Genomic DNA, 26,464 nt, shown 5'->3' on the forward strand with positions numbered 1-26,464 from the left:
GGTAAACAATAAAAAAAACTGTAAAAAGTGTAACTGTAAACTGTTTACCACCACTCCAACACACCAACCCCCCACCCCCTCACCAGCCAATTAGCCCCACCCCCCATTTGGCCACACTGATGGTACTCAAAAAAAAAAAAAACATGGTTGGCAGGTCTGTAACTGTGTTCCACTCCCTCTACTTCCTCACTACTCATTTCCTGTTTGATGGCTTTATAGCCAAAGGCGCACACCCTTTGCTAAGTATTGCCAGTTAACCTGGCTTACAGAGCATTTCTCTAGTTATCTTGCTTGCCAGTTCTGTGTATGATTCTGCCAGTTTACGTGATTACCTGGATTATCCCCTCTGTTTTGACTGCCTGATCGACTTGATGTTTGTGTCTGGACCTTCTGCACATTTTTGCAGACAAAAAAAAAAAAAAAATTTTAGTTGTGAACGTTGATCTGCCTTCAAAACACCTTGTAAACGAGTTGCGCGATAACGTGCGTCATCACTACGACACACCCCTTTATGGCATTAGTTTTGCCTTTTGTTCACACAGAGCTTGTTCCGGGACTAAACCTGGCAATGTTACTAGGTCCTCAACCTGGGATCGATCCCGGAATCAATCCTGGGACATGTTTGCGTTCACACAGAAGGTGACCCGGTAATTTTCCAGGTCCAACGTGCAGTGTGAAAGGGGCTTATGTCGACAGATTGGACTGTTACTCTGTACTTTTGACCCTTTGCCTGTCTTCACGTTTCTGTCTGCTGAAACTGCCCTGAATAAACTTCTGCTAATGTATTCAAACTCAGCCTCAGCGCCCTCCTTACACTTAACAAGAATAATGTTTAATTCATTCTTTCCAATCTCACACTGCTTCCATTAAAGGAGCATTTCACCCGTGGGAACATTGATCTTCATTGAAAGTGGGTCATATATGTAGTCGAAATCTATTAAAACTTTCGAATTTGGTGCCTTTTTGACCGAGTTATTACAGAAAGTAACTTTAGGGCTCATTTGTATGGAAAACCACAACTCCCACAATGCAACACATTTGCACAGCTCCACAAGCCACTCCCACTAATCCAGAACACCGCTGTTAGGCTGTTAGGCGATATTATCTACAAGACATTGAGGACACAGTTAGCGATGTATGGTATTTACGTGCCACAGTAGTAAACAATGCCACAGTAAGCTTTTTGTGCGTTAAAAAAGGTACTGCACAAACAGTTTACAGTTGACGTTACGTAACTTATTAACCGGGAATCATTTCGTGATAATAATGCTTGAAGAAATTGTGTACATTTCACGAAATGAATAATAAATAAAATTGAAACACTTATTTTACAGTTAGACGTCCATTTGTCCCTGCAGGCTTCGGCTTGCGTTTCCAGTTTACCTTCGGAATTCTGAAATATGTCTCCAGGACGCCTCTGTCCATATGCGGGGCGAAACTAGGATGGTTCACAACGCAAACATCCGTGTCCTTGTCTGCCTCAGACATTTCTTCGAGGAGACATTGGCATCTTTCAAATTCTTGCAGCAGACGGACTCGAGCTCTGTGTCCGTAGGCGCACAACGAGAGCACAGGCACCACCAGTCCGCACCAGCTCGAGCACGCCCGGGCTCCTCGGACGCGACAGGCAGGTCTCCGGCCTCGGCTGCAGCCGCCGCCTCCTGTTCCTCCATCAGCCTCAGCTGCTCTGCGCTATATTGTGGCTCGTATAGATAGCCACGAACATCCGTTTCGAGCAACAGACTTTGAAAATCCTCTTCTTCCATATCATGAGTTGTTCCTCCAGCCATTCTCGAAAATCTGACTCCATAAGCGCTTGTTAGCTTAGCTACATAGCTTCCAAACAAGATGGCAGATTTTCATTTTCGTTTCTGTAAGTTTAGTCCCACCCACTGATCTGTAATAGGCCTGTAGGGTGAGTGGGTCCCACCCCCTGGAATAATAATAAGCTAGTCTGTAGTCTCTACACTTTTCAATGAATTTTGACTTCCTGCTTATTATGACGCAAAATGACGATTTTTAAGTCATAATAAGCAGGAAGTAAAACACTTAAATCCTTATTTCTCCCATCTCAGGGAAAAACAAAGGAAAAATCCATGATCATTATAATATATGACTGGGTTTCTAACAATACAAAGCTAAATGCAAATGGGTGAAGTGATCCTTTAATCCGAGTGGGGAAAAAGGATATAATTTGTGCCAAATAGGGTTGTGCCGATGGACAATATCATCGTCCATCATGAGGCCATCCTTAAAGATATTTTGGTTTGCAGTAACAGGATTTAAAAAAAAAAAAAGGGTCAGTAGGTCGGTCTATATTTATTTTTCAAGTTTCAATGTAAAAAAAAAAAAGTAAAATTTTGTGATGGTGATAACGTCGGTATGAATGTAAACAAATTAGCATATCGTGACGTCACTGACTGGGTCTTCAACCCGTGCCTTCGGGCGCATCATTGCAAACCTCATTTTGATGCAGGCTATATAGACCACAAACAAATTTAAATCTTTGTCAAAAACATCTTTATTGCATGAATTTCAGGTGAGAAAAAAAATGAGTTACTGTTTTACTTGCATCCACCGCTACGTATCAATGCAACCTACAAATGAGAGAACGTTTGCTTTGCTTTCTTGGGTTGTCACTTTTGTGAAAAAAAATCATGTTTGATTTGAGTGACGAGTGTTCATTGAATCAATTGTAAAATCGATTTTGCATGTCTAAAGTTTTATACGGCAAATAACACCAAATATAGGTAAATCCACGGACAACAGGCAGGAGGAATGTAAAGATTCAATATATTGGTAAAGACCAATATTTCTGATGATTTATTGGCATGAAGTTACGTACAAAATGACAAACAGGAGTGCAACATTTTCGAAAAACAATAAGCAGAGTGGACTGCCATAATACAAAACATTTACTGCAGGCTTCAACATGGCTGTGTTTACGATTAAATCGCATAGGCGATTTTCTTAGGCTATCAAAAAAAATATTTTTTCGAATATTCGTCGAATTTAAAATAAAAATCCACATTCGAATGCGCATATGAATTTTAGGTGTGCATTAAGGAAGCTGCCTTATGAGCCCCGGTACGTGTCCCATTCCATCTCGCCGTGCACAGCTGTGTCTACACAACTTTCAAAGGCGGACAAGCTCGACACACAGTATCTGCTTTCTCATCTTTCACCTCGTGTACGCGCACGAGATGCGATGACAATATATGTGTCATTGCATTATAAGGTTATGTTAGCCTATCCAGTTGAAGCCACTTAAAAAAAAAAAAAAAATCAATGTGGAGAAGACCTTGTTTACATCAAAACTGAAACCAAGCCGTTCACACAGAACGCATATTTCGCGCATCTCATGTTTTTAAATGAAAAAATGTATCCTGTGTGACTGGTTTTCCGCCCTTTTTATTTATTTAACAATGCATGCATACATGATGCTGTTTTGTTTATAGTTCTTTAAGCAACTTAATTAATAATAATTGGTTCATAAACATTATTTTAAATATTGTTTTTTTCACAGTCATGTATTCTAATGCTTTGAATAAACATGCAGTAATATTTTGCTCGATGCGCTATCTTGAGCCTCAGAAGAGAAGCAAGAAGCTTTTCTTCATCCTAACTGAAATTATGCATTTAAAATTCGAATACAATTCAAATTTTGATCATATTTAAGTAAAAAAATTCGAATTTAGTTTTTTCAGCTATTTTGACAGCCCTAGGCGATTCAAGCCCGAAACTGTATGAGACTGAATACCGGCTGAATTCACATTTCTGTTGTAAAAAGAGAAACATTGTGCAGAAGTATTATTTGCTGTTATGCGTGTTTGTCCGAAGCTGCAGTTGCTGTGTGACGCCTGTTCAAAAAAAAAAAAAAAAAAAAAAAACCTGGACGCGCTCCGAGAAAATGTCGTTAAAATCATTTTCTTATTTTCGTTTTCGAAACTTATGTTGGTTGATTCGTGCTTGATTCGTGCAATAGATTTTCGAACATAAAGTGACAGTCGACACGGTCACGGTTTTAGACTAGAGAGTAGAGAGGAGAAGGGATGGGAAAAGATCTGGGCACAGTTTTTCCACAACTTCGTGCCAAGTTAAAGCGGTGTCGAGCTGTTTTAATGAATTTTTTTAGATGTATTATGGTGCCCGAACCCGTATGACTTTGAACAGTGACAGCGAACATTTAGTTTACTGCAGCCGCAGCCATCATTACCAAGCGCGAACCGTTGACTCTGACAGTGAGTGAGAGTATGAGACGAAGCGAACGCACAGGCCACAGTGTGACATCCGTGTAAACACAGATGACGTCAAGGGTTTTTTTTTTTTAATTAAAGAAGATAGCCTTCATTTGTATGTAGGCCAAGGCAATTTATATATTTACAATACTTACTTAAATATAATTAATAGTATTTTATTGCGTTTGTATTAGTTGTTTGAAGAGTAAAAAAATAATTGGTCAGTCTTAACGCAAATTTACAATCGGCAAGTCGGTCGGACTAAAAGCAAAAAAAAAAAAAAAGTTGAGTCGGTGCTAAATTGACAGGGTTGGTCGGGTTACGGCAAACAAGAATATTTTTAAGGATGGCCTGATGGCTGACTGACATCACGATGGAGAGACACCATCATGATGCCACGCCCTCTGTAAATTAAATTGAGAATATTACTAATGCATATATGCTATTATAAATAGCTACTCACTGTAGTCTGAGACGTGACGTGTGTTAGTATGTGAAAATACGGTGTGAGGCATTTGATCTTGACATTGTTAGAATCTTGTCTTTTTTTACACATTAAACACTGTACATTTATTTTAAATTTTTTATTTTGTACAAGAAAACAGGCCTTATTAATGAATTATTAGTATCCTATTGTAGTGTCTCGGGAGATCGTTCTCATTGTTACATAGATGTGTGGCTTTACTGCACTGAAGCGGCAGTTTAAACCCAGAATTCAGCGAACGTCAATTTACTTTTGTCTGGTTAATAAATACCTTTAAAGACAATTTTCCTTGGCCACGATGTCAAATCAAATGAAAGATTGAAGGTAATTCAGATAACACAAATTTATTAAAACACAGAAGAACAACAAAGAACAAGAAAAAGACACAACACAAAAACAACACTCAGACCGAAACGCGGGATTTAGATAGATAGATATAGATAGATAGATTGTTTATTTAGCCACACGACAATGCCGGTGGAATTTGTTTTCGGTACAGTATGTTTAAGCTCTACATCATCATACATTACAAACAACAAATAGACAATACACTTCACAACATGTAACAATACAATATACAGTGGGTACATGACCATGCATAGTGTATGAGAGGAAAAACTAAACTAAAGAGAGGAGTTCAGAGTCCTGATGGCTATGGGGAAAAAGCTGTTTGTGAAGCGTTTGGTCTTGGTAGAGAGTGACCTGTAGCGCCTCCCTGAGGGAAGGAGCTGAAAAAGGTGGTTCGCTGGATGTGAGGGGTCAGAGATGATTTTCTTTGCCCGCTTTACAGTCTGATATGTATAGAGGGAATCGACGGAAGGCAGTGGTTTCCCTATGATCTTGGATGCTTTGTTGACAGTCTGCTGTAGTTTATGTATGTAATGATGGACTCGATGATAGCGGAATAGAACAGAACAAGGAGCTGATGTCTGATCCGGTATTTTTTAAGCTGTCTGAGGAAGTAAAGTCTTTGTTGAGCCTTTGCAATAATTTGATTAGTGTTAGTCGTCCACTTCAGGTTATTGCTAATATGTGTTCCTAGGAATTTAAAGGAGTCAGTGATGGTGATTGAATTGCCATTTATTTGTATTGGTGTTTTAGGAAATGGCCTATGTCTAAAGTCAACAATGAGTTCCTGGGTTTTGGCTGTGTTGAGCTGGAGGTCATTGTTCGAACACCAATTTACAGCTTGGTCCACCACCATACGGTACTGTGTTTCATCATTGTCTGAGATGAGGCCTACAATGGTTGTGTCATCCGCATACTTTATTATTTTCACTGAAGTGTCCATGGATCTAAAGTATGATGTATAAAGGGAAAAGAGCCAAGGGGAGAGAACACAGCCCTGAGGAGCTCCTGTACTGAGGGTGAGAGGGTCTGAGGTTATGTTATTAACTTTCACCCTCTGTGATCTATTCCACAGGAAGCTCCTTATCCAGTGGCATATGGCTGTGTCAATGTTCATGTCCAAGAGTGTGGTAAAGAGTTTAAATGGGTTAATAGTGTTGAAAGCGGAACTAAAGTCTATGAACAGGATGCGTGTATAGGTGTTTGGTGATTCCAGATGTTGCAAGGTATGGTGGAGTGCTATGCTGATTGCATCCTCAACGGACCGGTTGGCTTGGTAGGCGAATTGATATGAGTCCATCTTCAAGGAAGTGCAGGATTTCAGGTATGCCAGAATAATCTGTTCAAATGCTTTCATTACCACACATGTTAGGGCAACTGGTCTGAAGTCATTGAGGCAGGTGATCTTTGAAGACTTTGGCACAGGAATAATGATGGAGCATTTAAAGCATTGTGGGACTGTACATTGGCTTAATGAGATGTTAAAAATGGTGGAAAAAACAGGCGCCAATTGAGCTGCACAATGGCTAAGCAAAACAGGACTGATCCCATCCGGCCCTGCTGCTTTCCTGATCTTAAGCCTCTTAAATGTAGTTCTCACCTCATCCTCCTGGATGCAGAAGGGTGGTGTTGATATGGGGTCGGGGGGAATGACTGGTGAGGTAGGTTTTTCAAATCTTGCATAAAAGTTATTTAATATGTCTGGGAGACTTGGATCACTGTTAAGGGGGGAGATGGGGCATTTTTTTGTAGTCTGTCATGTCCTTGAGATTTACATACATACATACATACATACATACATACATGCATAGACCATGTTTAAATTTCGATGTTTCTGGCCAGAAATACCAGCATGTTCACTTTGTCTGGTTTTAATAAGCTGCGAATTGGAGTAACTACACCTCCCGCTGTGCTGAAGACCCGCTCTGATGGAGTACTGGTAGCACATATGCACAGATATTTCCGTGCTATTTTGGCCATGAACGGAAACCTTTTTTCGTCTGTTTTCCACCATGTCAGTGGGTCCTCTTCCCCATCGATGGCCATTTCCTGCAGGTAAATGGTCATTTCTGACTCGATCTTTTGCTCATCAGTGAGCGTGGCTGCAGCTGCTGTGGCTGCTCTCTTCGCAAGAAGGCTGCCTAAAGACCACTTTTTTTTTCTTAGGCACGGTGGCGACGCCGGCATCTGGTTCCTCTCCATCTTCTCCAGCATGTGAGGGACCTGGTGTTGGCCTTGGCAGCGACAGATCAATCTCTCTCACAATCTCTTCCATTATTTCAGATTTTGTAGAATGAAGTTCGGGAGGTTTCATATGGTCCCCTCGGTACCTTGGGTCATGCAGTGTTGACCCATCATCCTCTGGATGGTGTCATCATATCTGCCTTCCATCTGCTCCAGGATGACACGCTTCAGGTCGGCTGTCAGTTTGGAATCATCACCTGACTCCTCCAGCACACCTTCTAAATGGCCCAACATGGGCAGCAGTGAGGACACCGTTACGTAATTTTCTCCAGAGAGAATGTCTGTGACGTCCGCTACTGGCTTCAGCGCGTTGTTCACAGATTTCAGGACACTTATGTCTTGCCATGTCAGCTGGGGGAGTGGGCGGCGGCTTTTGTCTTGGGCAAGCACACGTTTGATGGCTTGCTCCTGCTCCAGCATTCTCTCCACCATTTGCTGTTTTGAGCCCCATCGTGTTGCACAGTCCTGTCGGTAAAAACACAGTAAATAATAAAATACATATTATTTAAATAATTTAAACAATAATGTAATTTTTTTTTATTTTTTTTTTAATAGCTTTTAAATAATTTGTTCGTTGTTAGATAACTGTTTAAAAATTTACCGTGATCAGTGAGTGCTCAGGGAGTTTCATTTCCACTTGTGCTTTCTGCAGTTCACGTCGCCTTAGCCAGCTGTGCGAAAACGCAGTGTTGACTGCCCTGCAAACCCCAAAAGCTCGGTCTGTGCTGGCCCTCTGTTGCGCAAGCGAGTTGTTTATGGCCAGGTTCAAGTTGTGCCCAAAGCAACTTAACCATTGCCATTTAAACTGCCGGATGGCTGCAACAATATTCGCCCTATTGTCGGTAGTTATACAGGCAATTTGTTTCACCTGTAGTTTCCAGTCATTAATTGCCTCGCGCAGTGCTTCTTCCAAATTATCTGCTGTATGGCTTTCAGGCATGAAAAAAGTTTGTAAGCATTTGGACTGCAGTGTCCACTCTTTATTTACATAATGCACTGTCACTGACATGTAGGGCATCATATTGCAGCTGGACCACATGTCCGTTGTCAGGGCCAAATGTTCTACATCACCCAGCTCTTTCGTGATGTTACTTCTAACCTCGTTGAAAAGGTTTGGGATAGCCGTCTTTGAGAAATATTTCCGACCTGGCAGCTCATACTGTTTATCAAAGGTATGCAGCATGGCCTTGAACGACGGCTTCTCCACTGTATTGAACGAAACCATTTCTTTGGCCAGGAAGCGAGTTATTGAGTGCCAAATTTCAGTGAATAATCTTCTTTTGGTCTGGGCCGCAAGCTGATGCTGAGGAACCCACTTTCTGGCTGGCTGAAGACCTGAGCAGTAATTTTTGTCAGAGATGTTAGGTCTAACCTGACTCTTTCATATTTCAGCTTTAGAAAATAGATTAAAATGACTATTATTGTCTGTCAGATTTGATTTATCGCAAATGTGTTGACCTTGCATTGTGCTAGTTCATATTTCTTGAAGCATTCATTGCTCTTTCTTCTCGCATTATAACATAATTTCAACTTCCGTGCTTGCACAGACTAAGCCAGAGCGCGCGCGCACGTCACATCAGGAAGCACTCGCACACTCAGATCAGTTGGACGTGGTTGTGTACAAGAGGTAAAAACGATATAAATACTGTTCGTTTTCTTACACAAACCGCTCGTTTCGTGTCTTAGGTCATCAATGTGTACTTACGATGGGGAATTGTTTAATTTGGACTCCTCTGTGCATGCTCTTTGAGGTGGTGACCATAGACCTCCATTATATGAGTCACAGACAAGAACGGTTTGTCCTAAAAATATCAAAATGGGAAATACTGCGGAAACAAAGAAACCTACATGTTGGATGTCCTTGAGGTAAGCTAAAACATACAATTTAACAATAAAAACAATTTAACAATTTAATTTGAAAGTGAACTATCCCTTTAAGGAGTCTTCAAGTCTCCTCAAAGTCCTTATTACCCTGTCCGGGTTTTAGACATGATGTTCAGTACATTATCCCTTATGAAGTTTCTGGTGATGCTTTTTGGTGGCTCTATAAATGTGTGTCATAGCTAAATGAAAGACTGTAAAAACAATCTCCCTATTGTAATTTGACAATAGAATAAACATGTATAAATGTATGAACAGATTTGGGAAGACATGACAAAACACTATGAGACATACAGTTATAAAATCATGTAATGTGACAAGAAGCAGGCCTGAATGCAGAGAAGGGAACATCTATGATTGTGAAAGGACAAATAATGAGATCTTTGCCAACAAAAATAAAAATGAGCAGATGCTGTCATTCTTTTTGGTCCTGAAATAAAAAAAAATTAAGAGTTCAATTCCGGTGTCAGGGGTGCACATTGCAGACACATGCACCCACACACAGCTGCTTCCTTTTAGCCAGGCCAAACTACCATGATGCTATAAAGCTTATGACAGGCCTGTTCCAAGCAGACATCCTCATTTGGTTCAGTTCAAATTTTCTGCCATACAGTTTTTAATATGATTTACCAATCATATTACCAATATTTCCTTTTAAATTAAACAGAGCTCAGAGTCAAAATCATATGGCTCCCACGGAGCATTGCTGAGCATGGTCGGTAAAACTAAATCATTTGGTCACTTTGACAAATGTTCCATTAGAGATTCCTCACATTATTAGGATTAATGTTTTGCCCCTTTACAGATAAAATTACAGAGAAAATCTTCCCAAACCCCAGGGTTTTGATACACAGTTTCTAATCATAAATAAGTTTGTCTCTTAGTCTTTTCAGCTTTTATTTACTCTGTCTCACTTTTTGAGTGCTCACTAGAAACTGTTTGAAAAATTTGAGCTCAGCGAAAACCGATCTAGATGAAAACAATTTATGGAAATTCCATTTTATGGGGAACCTGCTTGGGAACTGTAACACTGACCTCAGCCCAGTCTCTCACCTTTCACACTCTTTCAATCTCTCTTTCTCTGTTCAGTCCCCCTGGAGTAGCTACTAGCTTTGCACCTCTTGAGTCATGAGTCTGACATCCAGTCACACCATCTAAACACTCCTCTGGAACTCTAGACTGTCATTGACTTACATGATGAACAGTTTGCCTGGTGAGCACTTGGCTTTAGGTGATTTTTATTTGAGTGTTAAGTTGTTTGATCCTTATAGTTGTCTGTCCTGATTTCTTCTCCTCTACATTGATTTACCTTCTAACCAAATTAATCTCATGGAAAATGTAAATAAAGGCTACAAGATAAAAGATACAAGGAAGTATATTCAGAAAGACCTTTTGACCCCTGTCTTTACCCCCTGGTGTCATACCTTTTTCAACCCAGGCTCCTGTGCAAAAGTGTGGGAGTCCCAGGTTTGCCTGGTGCAAGGGTGGGGGTCCTGCTCCGGAGGTCATGGGATGAGGAGAAGCGAGCAAATATTTTGTGTGTGTGTGTGTCTGTGTGCTCTTGTTTTTTTGACATATCAGGACACAACTCTGTATAATGACACAGGTATTACAAGGAGTGGGTGACTTATGAGGACATAACCAATGTCCCCATTTTTCAAAAGGCTTATAAATCATACAGAATTAGCTTTTTTTTTTTTTTTTTTTTTTTTTTTTTTGAGAAAGTAGAAATGCACAAAATTTCCTGTTAGGTGTAGGGTTGGTGTGGGGCCATAGAATATACAGTTTGTACAGTATAAAAACCATTACTCCTATGGGATGTCCCCACTTTTCACAAAAACAAACGTGTGTGTGTGTATGTATTTATGTGTGTGTATATATATATATATATATATATATATATATATATATATATATATATATATATATATAGATAGATATATATATATATATATATATATATATCTATCTATATATATATATATATATAGATAGAGATATATATATATATATATATATATATATATATATATATATATATATATAGATATATATATATATATATAACGATTATTTTTGAAACGATTAATCTAGCGATTATTTTTTCGATGTATCGATTAATCTAACGATAAATTTTTCAGACCGATTTGATTTCGATTATCTCACCATTAATTGACTACTAACAATTTATACATGTTGATTTACATATCTGAATGAAAAAACATCAATTCCTTAACATTGCAATATATGTTTATTGCTCTTAAAATAACAAAATAAAAGACTGACTAAGAATGCATTACTTTGCACTTGTATAGAGATAGCATTCAATAGCATTCAACACATAGCTTACTGAAACAAGCTTACTGAACACATGGGGCCTAGCTTACTGAAAAAAAGTTCTTCTTTCAGATGAAAATAACAACAACTTGATGTCTAGCATTTAATAAAAAGGGTCACCCAAAATACTTGTTTAGAGCAATTGAAACAATACAGTATGTAAATGTAAACTTAAGAGCTTTAAGCTAATACAGAGAGTGCTTTTCCAAAAAAAAACATTAACAGTGGGAGCCAGCAGCCTGTCATGTAGAAAAAAAAATTCTCAGAATGCTCCACATGAAACTTTGGCGTTCCCCCCTTTTTCTATCGTGTCTAATGATTTTGGTTAATATGCACGAGGGAGCGAGGGAGGGGGAGAGAGAGAGAGAGCAAGACAGCGCTCGTGTAGTTTGAAGACTGTGAGTGCGCGAGCGCGTGTGAAACTTTGGTGTTTCGTCCTATTTCTATCGTGTTTAATGATTTTGATTAATATACACAAGGGAGAGAGAGAGAGCAAGAAGCGCTCGTGTTGTTTGAAGACTGTGCGTGCGCGCGCAGCCGGGGCTCTCTCTCGTACGCGCCCTGTCACTGTCACTCACCGATCAAATAAGGCTTTGACAGCCGCCAAAAAAAAAGATCAATGCAGAAAAACCCCTGGATTGGTTATATAACGTTGGACAGAATGTTGATCCGTCCATCGCGTATATTCAGCGCACATAAGGTAAACGTTTTGCAAACGTTTTTTAGAGAAATAAAAACAGGTCGACGAATCGATGCGAATATTTTGCGTCGACGTATTTTTTGCGTCGACGTCATCGATGACCTCGACGCGTTGTCCCAGCCCTAATATATATATATATATATATATATATATATATATATATATATATATATATATATATATATATATGCCTGCTATTACACTTCATTTAATCATGTCTTATGACACTGGCAGATTGTTTCTGACTTTCTTTTTTTTTTCTGCTACAAGACAAAATACCTTTTGTATTCAAGATTAGGGCTGTCACTTCTAGTTCGAAAATCGATTGCACAATCGATCGGACCAACCAAAAAAAGTTTCGAAAATGAAAATCGATTTTAAATCGGGAATCGATTTTAACCAAATATGTACACTATTGATTTTAAAAGAATTAAACAATTAAAAAATATAGATGTAACAAAACTCACAGACAAGCAGAAAAAGAAAAATAATTCCGAAATTGCAAGTATGCGTTGCTAAAGCTAGACAGAAAATACCAGCAATTTTACGCGCCTATAACCCCTCTTTCACACCGCAAGCGTGAGCGGCGCGCGAGCAGCGCGTATTTTTTTTGGCGTCCATGTAAATCAATGAGTGCATTCACACCGGGACCAGGAGCAGCGCGTGAGCGTCAAGCAGGAGCGTCGCGTGAACAGCAGTGCAGCGGGGGTTTCGGCGTCCGGTCTATTTTTGCTGTGCTGCTCACGCTCAATTAAAGTGAAAGCACACTTTTGATGGACAAAATAAATGTGATTTAACACAAAACGTGCTCAAAATGCACAGAATAAGCATGTCAAGAGTTTTAACAACAATGCCAATGTCTAGTGTTTTAACAATTATGCCAGAAAAGAAAATTAAGTATAACAAATATGTATTTACCCATTTAAACTTTTTAATTAATCGTTTTGAGTGAAAGTATAGTGTATTGTTATAAAAACAAATGTTGAAAGAATTATACCCATTGTTTGAAATGGTTATACTGTCTGCCGAACACGCTTTGCAGCCGCTGCTGTGATGCTGTACTTATACGCTTCCAGTGTGAATACTCACGAGAGTTTGCTGCTGCAGTGACGGTGTAGTTGCGCTGACGTGCTGCTCGCGCACCGCTCACGCTTGCGGTGTGAAAGGAGGGGTAAGACCCAGTGACGTCGAAAGCGACCTGAGAAGCGCGTCTCACGCAGGCAGTCTGCAAGCTCTAACCTGTTAACATGGGAGCCGAATTAAAAACGGACACGCCACACAGCTGAGACGTTTGCGCTACGCATCCAGTGTGTCGCCGGCCTGAGGCGTTTAGCGCAGCGGGGTAGACGCGAATTCGCCTCATTCGCGCATCTAGTTAAAGGAAATGCTGAGTTATGAAAAGGAGCCACCATTGCAAGCTGACAGCGACCGGCTTTTGTGGTGGATAATTGGCAGTAATACCCCCACCTTGCGCAGCTGTACCTGAGTGTCCCTGGGACATCAGTGCGGTCGGAGCGCGTCTTCTCAACTGCTGGACATATAGTGAATAAAAAACGCTCTGCTCTGGACCCCGAAAATGTTGATCGACTTGTTTTCCTGTCCAATAAATTTGTAATGGCCCTAGCCTTTAATTATGCCTGCCTAGTGCCGCCTAGCCTAAGTGTCGGTTAGGTTCAATAAAAAAACACACACATGGCCTGTTCTCAAGTCCATTTAAAGTTTTTTTTTAATTTTTAGAACAGTTGTTTGAAATGGATTGAATCATTATTTAAAATAATCTTGGAGATTTTTGAATTGCCTAAATCATAAATGCAGCCGGGTTAAAGCCTGCAGTGATGTTTTTCTTTTGTTATGGCAGCCGTCCCCTCTGCATATATATTTTTTCGAGAAGGTTGCACTCCTGTTGCTGTTTGTTATTCTGCATGAAACTTCATGCCAATAAATAAGAAATATTGCTGACTTGTGCATTTCCAGCACTCTTTACGTTCGTTCAATGAACACTTATGTCTTAAAAATCTAAAATGATTCTTTCACAAAAGTGACAGCCCTTTTCAAGATGCACCCTGTTTAAATCAGAGAAAGTTTATCTTGTTTCAAGGACTTTGATATTTTTGCCTAAAAACGTCTGCTTTTGCATTTAGTTAAAGGTTTATTTATTTATTCATTAATTTTACCTGAGTACCTCATGGTTAAGAGAACGTCATTATCTCTCTTTAAATATAACATAGCTCTGGTTCCAGAGTTTCATGGAGAAATGTTGTCTTCCTGTGAGGCTTTGGGGCAAATACTCCAATTCCTCCTGCCCCACAACACCAGGAATAAATTATTTGCTTACAATTTTTACTGCTTTTGTGCACAAGTGTGTACATGTGTGCATGTTCAAATTCCTGTTAATGGACTGGGGACACAACATATATTATTTATCCACTGGGTTTTAAACATTCTGGAATTTACAAGGGCTTTTTCCCCCACTCCAGCATAGAAAGGGACACCTGTGATGACTATATGTTCCAGATGTGGGGAGGCAGTAAGCAATGTGGGCCTTCAAGCCTTCATTTTAGTAAATCAGTCTCCATCCCATTCGGTCCTCAGGGCCCATTCTCAGTCGCTGTCTGAGTAACAGACTCCAGTATCAGATTAACTGTTTATTAACTGTAATTGTCCCACTCCACATGGGGCCCATTTTTGAAGTGTCTGATTCATGATGTGAGAGAGGCTGATGACAGATGGATGATTTCATTCTGTCACTTTGTAGCACTGTTTGCCTTGAGGTTCTGATTTTGATTAAATTGTAATTTTGTTATTCTGCTTATTTTTAGTGTTTTGGAGTCCTGAAATGGCTATTGCTGCAAAAGCCTTTGACACATTGGGCCTCAGTTTTTATGTGGATAACACAAGTTCAAATCTGTTTTACAACATCTTCCGCGTTCTACCTAATTTCCTGTCTTCACTCCACTGTTTTATTGATATATATATATATATATATATATATATATATATATATATATATATATATATATATATATATAAACATTTAAAGTGAAATATCTGGTTTTAGAGTCACCAAATGAAAGATAACAAATTTCAGATTACCTCAGACTTTGTAGCTGGGGGGGATATATTTTCAGTTGGAGAACTCCTAATCCAAACCCTATTTCCTCATATTAAGTAAATAAGACATTTGAAAGCAGTTAAATATATTTGAGTTGATGAGCAGTTTCATATTGCATTTCAGCTGCTTCGTTCCTACATTTTAATCTCTCTGTGGTCTCATGAAATTTATCCACATGCATACATTGGTCCCTCTAATTAAAATTCCCTCCAGATCATGTCAGCTAAATTAACCATTTGGGATATTTTTCTGTTTAAAGAAACCAGCCATTTCAAGCTCTGTAAATTCTTTATAAAGATATTTGTTATAGCATATTAGCAAAATACAATTTACGGTGAACTGACTGGGACTGAATAAGCAAGGCTGAGATAAATGTTTCTCCATTTGCCAAAGGACCACAGGCAATTTAGCCAACACAGTAAAACACACCATACAAATTATTATTAGCAGCCTAATTATTACTGCTAGATCTCAAGAACAGATTTTTAAATCTTACATCCATGGAAATTCACTTCATTGGCAACCTCTAAAGCCTCTATCAAAAGGTGGAGCTTTTGGTTTTTGACTTTTAGGTGTGTTACATTTACTTAATTTTAGGATATTCAGTTGTCATAGTTGAAAGCCTAGCTGGAGGATTTTAGGCATTTTTATTTTTCCTTTACACCTGGCGTTAATGTGGTTAATTCAGTTATTGGGATATTTTTATATTCCAATACATCTCCAGTGTTTTTTCAGATAAAGTCAATAAGGAGAAGGTTTCTCTTGCAAGACATAAACTTATAAATCACAATCTGAGCTTGTGTGAGTTCTTAAGCTTTGTAGCACAATTGAGATTTCGGAGTAGAACAGTTTAACACATTCATTTTGTTTTTTTCTCCCTCTCTTTAGAAGTCTTCTGCAGACGTAGAACCAAAGATGTCCTTGGCTGAGCGGATGAAGGTCTTGCAGGAAAAGGAGGAACAATGGAAAGCTAAAGGCAAAGGAGCTTATAATGACTCCACCCAGTTCTCTGTGGCTGGACGAATGGCTAAGAGAGGTGGGGAAAAAATGATTTGCTGGGTTTCTAGCCAAAGAACATGCCTTGTGCGAAAACATTTCATTATGCAAATAGCAAATCAGGTTGTAATGTGCATCCTGTGGATCAAGCAGTGATAAGAATGTTGACACATCTGTTTTCCATCAGGCTTAGTGTCACCTAACAGGGAGGATGTTCCCATTATCCTCAGCAAGAAGGCCAGCAACAGTACACCAGTCAAACCATTAGAAGGTATCAGTTTATGACATCTTCTGTGATCTTGTTTGAATACTCAGATGCCAAGGTGATGTATTATTAGGACTTTTGTCTCTACAACGTGTCCTTCTCTCATATCTGGAAATGTCCTTCTGATAGAAATCTCCACTCGTCCTGATGCTGAAGGAGATAAAAGACTAGACAAACTGGAGTCCTTTTTGGACAGACTTCACAGTAAAGGTCATTTATTGAATTACTCTATTATTAACTTGCATCTTAATGCATAATATAGCTGTATGCAGGGATCTGTTTTTCTTTTTCATTTAATGTGCAGGAGTTGCGGGCACAAAGAACTCCACCATTGAGGTGATGGAGGAAAAGGAGAAGGAGGTGATGACTCTGGACGATGAGGAGACTTTTGGGCGGTTCTACAATTGCTTATCACCCACTGCTCTGAGCTCCAGTGTCCTGCTGGTCGAAGAAGAGGACTTCAGCATCATCAAGTCAGACACACCCAAGTGAGATACTGCTCTTATTACTGTGTTAGAGGGGTATTAAATGGTAGGGTGGGTATTAAGATGGTTCACACACAAACAAAAAAATTTCTACCATCATTTACTCACCCTCATGACACTCCACCCTGTATGGTTACATGTAATATTTGAAGATCACTTAATAAAGTAAAAAAAAAAAAAAAAAAAAAAAAAAAAGTAGTAGTATGAAGAGAAATTATTTTCAACCCTTATTCTGACTCTCTGAAATGATCTGTTTTTAAGAGTCCTTTAAGGCTTCTCAGTAAATGACAACTGTTATGATTGGCTAATGTTATTGCATAGGAAACATTATCAATTCCCCCTCATTATTGTATGTTGTACTGTAGGTGTTATGAAAACATTGTCAATATAAAACCATGATTTTTTTTTTTAATGAAATTGTTTAAAGCCTGTTAACCTGCACCCCGACGCCCTCGTCCTCAAAGCCTCTCCACACGCACATGCCAGTGATTATGAATAGATTAAATGAAACGGGACAAATTTAATCTTGACAAACTATGTATCATTATAAAGATCTAAGCCTCAAGCATCGACGACAAATCGCTGTTTTTCAATGGAAAGCTTATAAAGACTGTATTTGCTACATTTGTGTAAGCAGTACACATAAAAAAAATAATTAATGAAAACGCTGTACATACCAGATCCGTCGTAATAAGGAGTCATAAACACATCCACAGCTGTAAATCCCGGTTTAGTTAGGAAGGTAAGAGTGCAAATCAGCCCAAATCAGCTCGCAATTACTGAATGGTCACGGCTATCAAAGTGAACGCGTCTATATGAATAGGGAGAGTGGATTATTTACTTCGGCACATTTGTGTTATTACCATCTTTATACGGGGCCATCAGCACTTATTTGCATCGTAATTCATTTTAAAATATGCATCTCTAGCAATCTCAGGATGTTCTATATTGGCAAACAATGTTAAATCTTTTTTTATTTTTCTTATTATTCTTATTTTTCTTACTCAAATTATTCTTATTGTATTTTTCTAGTGCTCAAATAAATCATTTATATTTATATTATATGTATTTTTATATCAAAGAAAAAAATATTTAAGAGTGGTAAAAAAAATTCAAGGCACTTCAGTGTCTATAACTTTTAATATTTTTGAGCATTATCAAATCTGGTTGATAAAAAGTGAAGCCCAAAGGGTCTTCTTTCTAAAGACACCACAATTATGTTTGTAACACACTGAAGTAGGAAACTATTACAATTATAAGTTAGTTAGAGCACTTTCAGCTGTGAGTCCCATAATTGGGGGTGCTGGCTAACAGGTTAATTACAGTTTGCGATGCAGCTGCTGTCAGATCCAATACAGTTGGCTGCTTCCTCTTTAAATAGAGTTTCTTTGCAAACTCTCCATGACATTTTGCCTCATGTACAATCTGCAGTCAGATGCTTCAAATGAATGTATAATCCTGCAACACAATCGAGGACGCCATTATAAATAAGTTACCCACTTATATGACTGGGATCCTTCTCATGTACAGTATGTACTAATGCTGGGTACACACCAAAAGATTTTTTACATCTTATAAGATTTTCAAAATGTGATAGACCACAAAAATGAGGATAAAACAATCCTAGATTAAACCATTTTGCTCCTGTAGTGTGTGGTGTGCCATGATGTGACAAAAATCTCTTAAAATACGTCACACCAAGAGAAAATCTGATAAGATAATCTGTAGAACCATCAAAATAATCGGGACATAGCTAGGATTGTTGGAAGGGGGGAAATCTGCATAAAATCAGCCCGATTATCTTTTTGTGTGTACCCAGCATTAGATACAAACAAGGGAGATACAAACAGTTTAATTTGTCTTGTCAGAGGACTCAAGCACGTGGAATATGTCAGAAGTAGAACACACATCTGTATACTGTATCCAGTGTAGAATGTGTCAGTGACTATTATGAGTTCTGTTTGCTTTTGGTATAGATGAATGTTTAATTGAATAATTCACCCAAAATAAAAATAAAAATTCCCATGATTTTCTCGCCCTCAAGCTAGCCAAGGTATATATGACTTTCTTCTTTCAGACAAATCCAATGAGAGTTATATTTAAAAATGTCCTGGTTCTTCCAAGCTTTATAATGGCAGTGAGTGGGTGTTATTTTTCAGTAGTCCAAAAGAAGTCCAATAAAGTGCATCCAGCCATCATAAAAAGTGTCCCACAGGCCCCAACGTTTGTTTACAGGAGCAATGGAAGCAAATTTTCTTTACTTTAGCAAATGAAAACCAGTCTCTTCGCTTATATCGAAATCCTCTGACATTTTTCTTTACAAATCTCAGTTTTGTACTTTTAATTCATGACCAGTGTTTTGAATGCACATATGACAGTTAGCAGAAGCTAGAAATTACTGTTTATTAGTGCTGCAACAAACGATTATTTTGATAATTGATGAATCTAATGATTATTAGTATGATTAATCAACTAATTGATTAATTCCCTGATTAATCAGTAGACTTTGATTATTCAGCTTTTTTAATTAGTTAAAATAATTAGTAACAAATAAATAAAGGTAATTACTAGAGCTGGATCAGAATATTCGATTATTCAAATATTCGTTCGGTGGGTTGGCATTCAATTTTGAGATTCAAATATTTCAAATGTTTTTTTTTGAACACCTGGCATTCCCTGCAAAATGTCTTCATTCGCGTTTGAATATAGCCGATCTTTTACTATCCGGTCGAATGGTTCCAAGGACTGTCGGGTATGGTTACAGTTGTATTTCCACGTGAGACTGGTATGACACAAGGATTACAAACCATTCTTGGCCCAGAATTCTCGGCATGGTTAGACAACAATGCTTAGCTGTGATGTTAGAGTGCATGTGTGTGATGTCGCCACTCTTTTGCCTGGCTACGTGGAAGCACGATCAAACAGCCAAGTAAACAGCTACTCTTTGTTCAATATATAAAAGAAAAAAAATGTCTAAGACAGTTTGGTCTGTGAAGGAAACATTGCGCTGAATATGTTCAGCCCCCTCCCCCCGAAGTTTTGAATATTCGATGTCGATTACTACCGAAGCTTCGAAGCACAAGAAATGGACCAGCCCTAGTAATTACTTAAGCTTTTGAAAAGCATATTATGTAATTACAATTATTATACAGTAAATTTGTACAAATAAATGTATTTGGCACAAAATTAGATGAAAGACTCTCATTCACCATTTAGTTGTCCATATGAAAAAGTCACTGAATGACATAATTCTGTCTAACATCTCCTTTTTTAAGTCATATGGATACGAAACAAAATAAAGGTAAGTGATGAGACGCTTTATTTTTGGATAAACTATTTTATTTAAGCAGAACTGTCACAATAAAATCTCTCTTAAAATACCTTTATAGGGTTATGATAATCAAAACAGTCCTGAGCCAGATCGAGTTTTGATCTCTGCAAACCAAACTATCACTTTAAATCATATTTTTTTACCCACTAATAAAAAGATTTTATCATTAGCTAGCTTCACACTGCAGAGCTGCTTTATAACAGAAAATCAGGTTGTAATTCTAACTGAAACCGACACAGACTCTGGTTTTTCATGTTTAATACTGTAAAGCTGCTTGATTTAATACTATTGAATAAAGTACTAATGTAATATAAATAAACGTCACATGACTTCACTGAAGTACCGAACTGCAGAGCTCATGCAAACATCCACATCGCTGTAATCAGAAGCGTTTTAGACTGCTGCTTTTACACCACGGTCAGTTTTTGTTGTTTATTTAGTTATTGAGAAGGGCTGCATATGTTTACATAATTATTCAAACGTCCCTCAGCAGCCTCAGGTTTGGCTCAGGTTTGGCTCTGCTGCATTTGCTCTGAACAGATGCTACAGCTACAGCGCCACTCTGGTCAAACCGGGTTATTGCAGGCTCTTATATTGTGTCATATGACATCAAATGACTACTCAACAAACATTTTCTTGCAATAAAAATTAGTGCTGTCAACGTTAATGCGTTAACGCATGCGATTAATTTTTGTCTGGTTTAACGTGTCAAAATATTTAACGCAATTAACGCAGCATCCGTATTTTCTGCCATCGGTTGGCTAGCTTTACATTATATGATCACGCTCTTATTCATTGAAATGCTTTTAAACATTTCAAGCGCGGCAAGACAAAAGAGAATGCGCTGTCTGTGAATGCCCTTATGTGACACATACACACGTACACACACACACACACACACAAACACACACACACACACACACACACACAATGCATAGACAGGGCGCCAGAATCCAGTTCTCTTAAGCGCTTGAACTAACAATAAACATCCCAAAGTGCCAGTTTTGTCGATTATCCTCATAAGAGCAATCTTAAATGATTTATATAAAGTCTAAAATGAACAAAAAGAGTTGTGAGAGAATGAGGCGAGATCCATAGACAGTATATAAACGGTGAGATCCCCGTGTCTGTCTGCTCTTAAAGGGACAGCAGCCAATAAAGCTTCCTGTCAGTAAAGTTAAAGAACAAAGGGAACAGAGAAAATGACTCGCTGCTCTTGACTAAATAACTTTTGTAGCTTTAATAAGGATTAACTATTTAATTTATAGTTTATGCAGTGCAGACTGCATATAACTTTGATAACTTTATTAAATTTCTGTATATTTCCTAACTGTTAAGATTGTTTTAAGTTTACTTAAATTAAAAACTGTTATATTTTTGAAGCATAATAATAAATGTAAAAAAAAATCAGTAGCTGTATTAATATCAGTAATACTGGCCTTCATTCATAAAAAGATGTCATTTAAACAAGTATTTAAATTTAACTGTGAAATTATTACATTAAAAAATATATTAAAAACGTACAAAAACATTTCTTTTTTATTGCGATTAATTGCGATTAATCACAGAAAAAATGTGTGATTTAATCTAAAGTTTTTAATCGATTGACAGCACTAATAAAAATATTTCTTATACTCTGGAGCCGTGTGGGACAATTTTTTTTTATTATGGATGGATGTACTTTATTTGACATCTTTTGGGAAGTCGTGGCCTAATGGTTAGAGAGTCGGACTCCCAATCGAAGGGTTGTGGGTTCGAGTCCCGGGCCGGCAGGAATTGTGGGTGGGGGGAGTGCATGTACAGTTCTCTCACCACCTTCAATACCACGACTTAGGTGCCCTTGAGCAAGGCATCGAATCCCCAACTGCTCCCCGGGCGCCGCAGCATAAATGGCTGCCCACTGCTCCGGGTGTGTGCTCACAGTGTGTGTGTGTGTGTGTTCACTGCTCTGTGTGTGTGCACTTCGGATGGGTTAAATGCAGAGCACAAATTCTGAGTATGGGTCACCATACTTGGCTGAATGTCACTTCACTCACTTCACTTCACTCACATCTTTTGGAATATAAAAAAATAACACCCATTCACTGCCATTAAAAAAGCTTGGAAGATCCAGGACATTTTCTTATATAACCCCGATTGGATTTGTCTTAAAGAAGAAAGCCATACACACCTAGGATGACTTGAGGTTGAGTAAATAATGGGGTACTTTAAATTTTTATATGAACTATCCCTTCAACTATGTGCCAGTGGGCCAGGCCTATGGTGTGATGTTGTATAACTATTTGTTAATGTCTTTCTCCTAAGTGGGTCATATGCTAATACATTTACCCATGTGATGTCAGAAAATCCATATCCAATATCCAAACAAGCCATTTTTGGAGATTTGTTAAATAAATGCTTTGTTTAAAATGTAGTTTTAAGCTATGACAATTGCACAGTGTTCTAATGGTACAAATACCTCATATATATGTCAAAAGTTAAAGGGAAATTTTATTCTCCTGTCACCAATCACAGTTTGTTTTATGTTTAGGGGCATGAAAGTGTAAAATACTCTCATTAATTTATTGTTGATTAATTGCAGACTAACATCATTAGTTGAGGAACACAAGCGTTCTGTGCGACCCTGCAGGAGAACCAAGAGCTCGAGAAACCCTCTCCGTGCCCTGGCAGCACGAGATGACCTCAGACAGGCTTACACTGAGCAGAGACTCAATGTGGCCTCCGTGGAGACCAAAAGGATACAAATGGAGCGGAGTAAGTTTGTCATTTACATTTTGTGGTGAATTCATGAAATGTCTTCTCCACTTTTACATGTGATATTTAAGCACAAAGTCTTTTGTTCCAGAATGTGAACATGTACATTTTACGATACGATTCAATATAATTTGTTCTCCCCATAGGGGAAATTTTTATTTGGCGTTGTGTATGCTGCATATATAATCATATATATCACACTTAAAACATAAAAAATACTGGGAAAAATAAATAATATAAAATACAGTAGGTAGTCTGTGCTTATATTTTCTATAATCTACTCTGTATTACACCATATTTTAGATTTGACACATTTAATAGATGTACAGTATTTTTTATACAGAATAATATGAATTATGCGTTATATTATTCTAAAGAAATTGTGGTTTAGTTTGCATCAGAGCATTAAAAGTGGTAGCCTATTTTAGTGATCTAGGCTACATGGATTTATATGCATAATGTCAATATTCTAACATATTAGGCCTATATTTTAATTTATATATTTTTAAATTCCTTTAATATAACAACATGCATTTTTGTCATGCAAATACTTTATTATTCGTTACCTGTCCTTTATTTTGACGGATAACTTCTTGGGAAAAAGATATTTGTCTGTACACTGATTAAGAAATTGTTGCGTGTTTTATAAATTATTTCCATTATTTTAGTAAAACATGACGCACTGTATAATTTCGCTCCCTTTCTTTAGGCCCAAAACAAGGAACAAATAAATGAAACTTGCACGATTTAGCTAAATCATTGAAACTCTAAATAAAACTTCTTCACGTTTGAACTCTCATTATAATCAACAAAATGCAGACAATGTAAAAAAGAGCTTCATTAATTGACAACTTGAGAGTGATTTTAAAGGGAGCCTTCTTTGCTTGCTTTCATATAATTTAAGTAAATAAATAAATTGCAGCTGCGTTTAAATGCTGGAGTGTATCATATTTCTTAAAATATCAGATTGCAAGATTTAAGCAGTGAGCATGATGCTGAGTGCAACGTGCAGCATTTCTATAATGTCAAAATTTACTCAGGCCAATGGCATTTTTTGTATGATATTATTTCTTCTTCTTCTTCTTATTTATTATTACTATTATTATTATTTAGAATGGCATCTGTTCCATGGACTGGTGCCTTGTCGTGGCGGAACAGCTTGTGAGTCCCAATGACCCGGAGAGCTAAGCTGGCAGGGACCTTGTACCCCTGGTAGCTTCTAGCAAGCCAGACAGGTCAAAAGCGAGAGACCAGACAAAACCCAGTCTACCCTGCTAGCCCGGCAGCAGGGGCTGGTATGCTGAGTATCAGAGCGCGTTTGCTATCACAGCACCTGAGTCGGTCTGTCTCAGCTGCCCGGTGAGTAGAAGAGCACCTCACCAATGGTCACGGGGCAATAGACCTAGTCAGTTGGTCACTGCGGGGCAACTCATAACTGCACCAACCGTCACACACCTGTGTTCCGTTGGAATCTGTAGCATTGAGCCCAGAGGTGGAAGTTTGACCTGGGCATGCATGCTTTCACTTATTTTGCCTGGGCGCTCTCTACTATGAGGATCTTATCTCTCCATTATGATGTCTAATATTCAGCCTCCATGACTGGCAACTCTGGAGCACTCTGTCCTTAAGAGTGCTGTCGTTGCTCGGCAAGGCTCACGTGTATGGCAAGCGTGACCTGGTCGTCATCCTGCAACTGTTGCATGCTGGAATGTGCGTTCTCTTGGCGTAAGTTCTGACATGGACTGCGTCTCACCTCGTAAATCAGTCCTGATTGACGCAGAACTACTCCGACTTAACATCTTCATCGCTGCCCTGAGTGAACCCTGGCTGACCGGTGTTGGATCTGTCCGGGAAAAAAAATATACTTTATTCTGGAACGGATACCCAGACGGTGACAGACCAATGCATGGTGTTGGCTTTGCAATCCAACACAAGCTATTGTCCTCAGTAGAAAAACCTGTGCCCATCTCCTCACGTCTCTCCTTACTGCACCTGCACACAAACTGTGGCCCAGTTACAATCATAGCCACTTATGCCCCTACACAAACTTCTGATCTAGATGTAAAGGAATCATTCTACAATCAACTTAGTGCCATTGTGAAGACCCCCTCAAACGAACCTTTGATGATCTTTGGTGACTTTAATGCCCGATGTGGGTGCTAACTCTAGTGCATGGCCTGACATTCTGTGAAACCATGGATATGGCAACATGAATGACAACGGTCAGCGCTTACTGGAATTTTGTAGCACCCACAAACTTTGTGTCCCCTCCTCATTCTTTCAGGGCTCAAGCTCCTCCAAGGTCACCTGGCATCATCCACGTTCTAAGCACTGGCACCAACTTGACCGTGTTTTGGTGAAGCGTGACCATTTGAAGGAAGTATCACACTGCCGATCACTGCATTCAGCAGATTGTGACACTGATCACACCCTTCTACGTTGCAAACTAAGGATGGTCCCAAGCAAGTTTCATTACACCAGGCCCAAGCCTACTCCTCGTCTGGATGTTTCTGCAACCCATGCTCCTGTGTCGCAGCATGCGTTCCAGGAACTACTTGCTTCCAGCTTTGACTCCTCACCTCCTCATGCAGACATCACTGCTGCCTGGCAGCACTTCCACTCTGTTACCACAAAGGCTGCATTCTCTCTACTGTAAAGTTTTCGCTTGTCACCGCTCATCACACCACAGCTGTTTCCTCCAGCGACAATTTAGCCCTTAACACTAACATATGAACGAACGCATACTTCAATTGTACTTATTTAAATATACTTAATTTAATCATACGTACTTTATACATACACTACTGTGCAAAAGTCTTAGTCACGTTAGTATTGTCACCCAAAAGAATGGTGTTCGGCCAGTTATTTATATATTTTGCTGAAGTGTGTCAGTAGAAAATATCAGTTTACATTTCCAAACATTCATTTTGCCGTTGTCAGACTGCTTGTGCATTCAAAATCGCACTAGATTATTATTCAAATTAATGGCAAACTGATATTTGCTTCTGACACACTACAGCAAAAGATATAAATAACTGGTGAAAATACTAATGTGCCTAAGACTTTTGCATAGTACTGTACTTTACAAACGACATTGTTGCTACTTTATAAAGAATGAGCATACAGTAATTCACAGGACTGATTAAAGACAGTGACAGACAGCACTCATTTTAACTAAATATCAGAGAGATTGACAGAGATATAAACATTATGTGTGGTTTTGTATTAAATAATGACCCAGATTGTGAAATACATTTATTAGCCTTAATAAATGTAAGGAAAGCACAAC

At 38.6% G+C, this 26,464-nt stretch overlaps 1 protein-coding gene across 1 annotated transcript in view; it reads left to right on the forward strand.

Moving 5' to 3' along the window:
- The window catches only part of svild (supervillin d), a 75,234-nt gene that overhangs the window by 22,938 nt on the left and 25,832 nt on the right, over positions 1 to 26,464 (forward strand). Inside the window, exons 8-12 of the mRNA XM_059530692.1 lie at positions 16,233 to 16,380; positions 16,528 to 16,611; positions 16,735 to 16,815; positions 16,910 to 17,093; positions 23,003 to 23,175. Coding sequence (XP_059386675.1) covers positions 16,233 to 16,380; positions 16,528 to 16,611; positions 16,735 to 16,815; positions 16,910 to 17,093; positions 23,003 to 23,175 — 670 coding nt within the window. The remainder of the gene's footprint in view (positions 1 to 16,232; positions 16,381 to 16,527; positions 16,612 to 16,734; positions 16,816 to 16,909; positions 17,094 to 23,002; positions 23,176 to 26,464) is intronic.

This window comes from Carassius carassius, chromosome 39 (genome assembly GCF_963082965.1).
Source record: "Carassius carassius chromosome 39, fCarCar2.1, whole genome shotgun sequence".
NCBI lineage: Eukaryota > Metazoa > Chordata > Actinopteri > Cypriniformes > Cyprinidae > Carassius > Carassius carassius.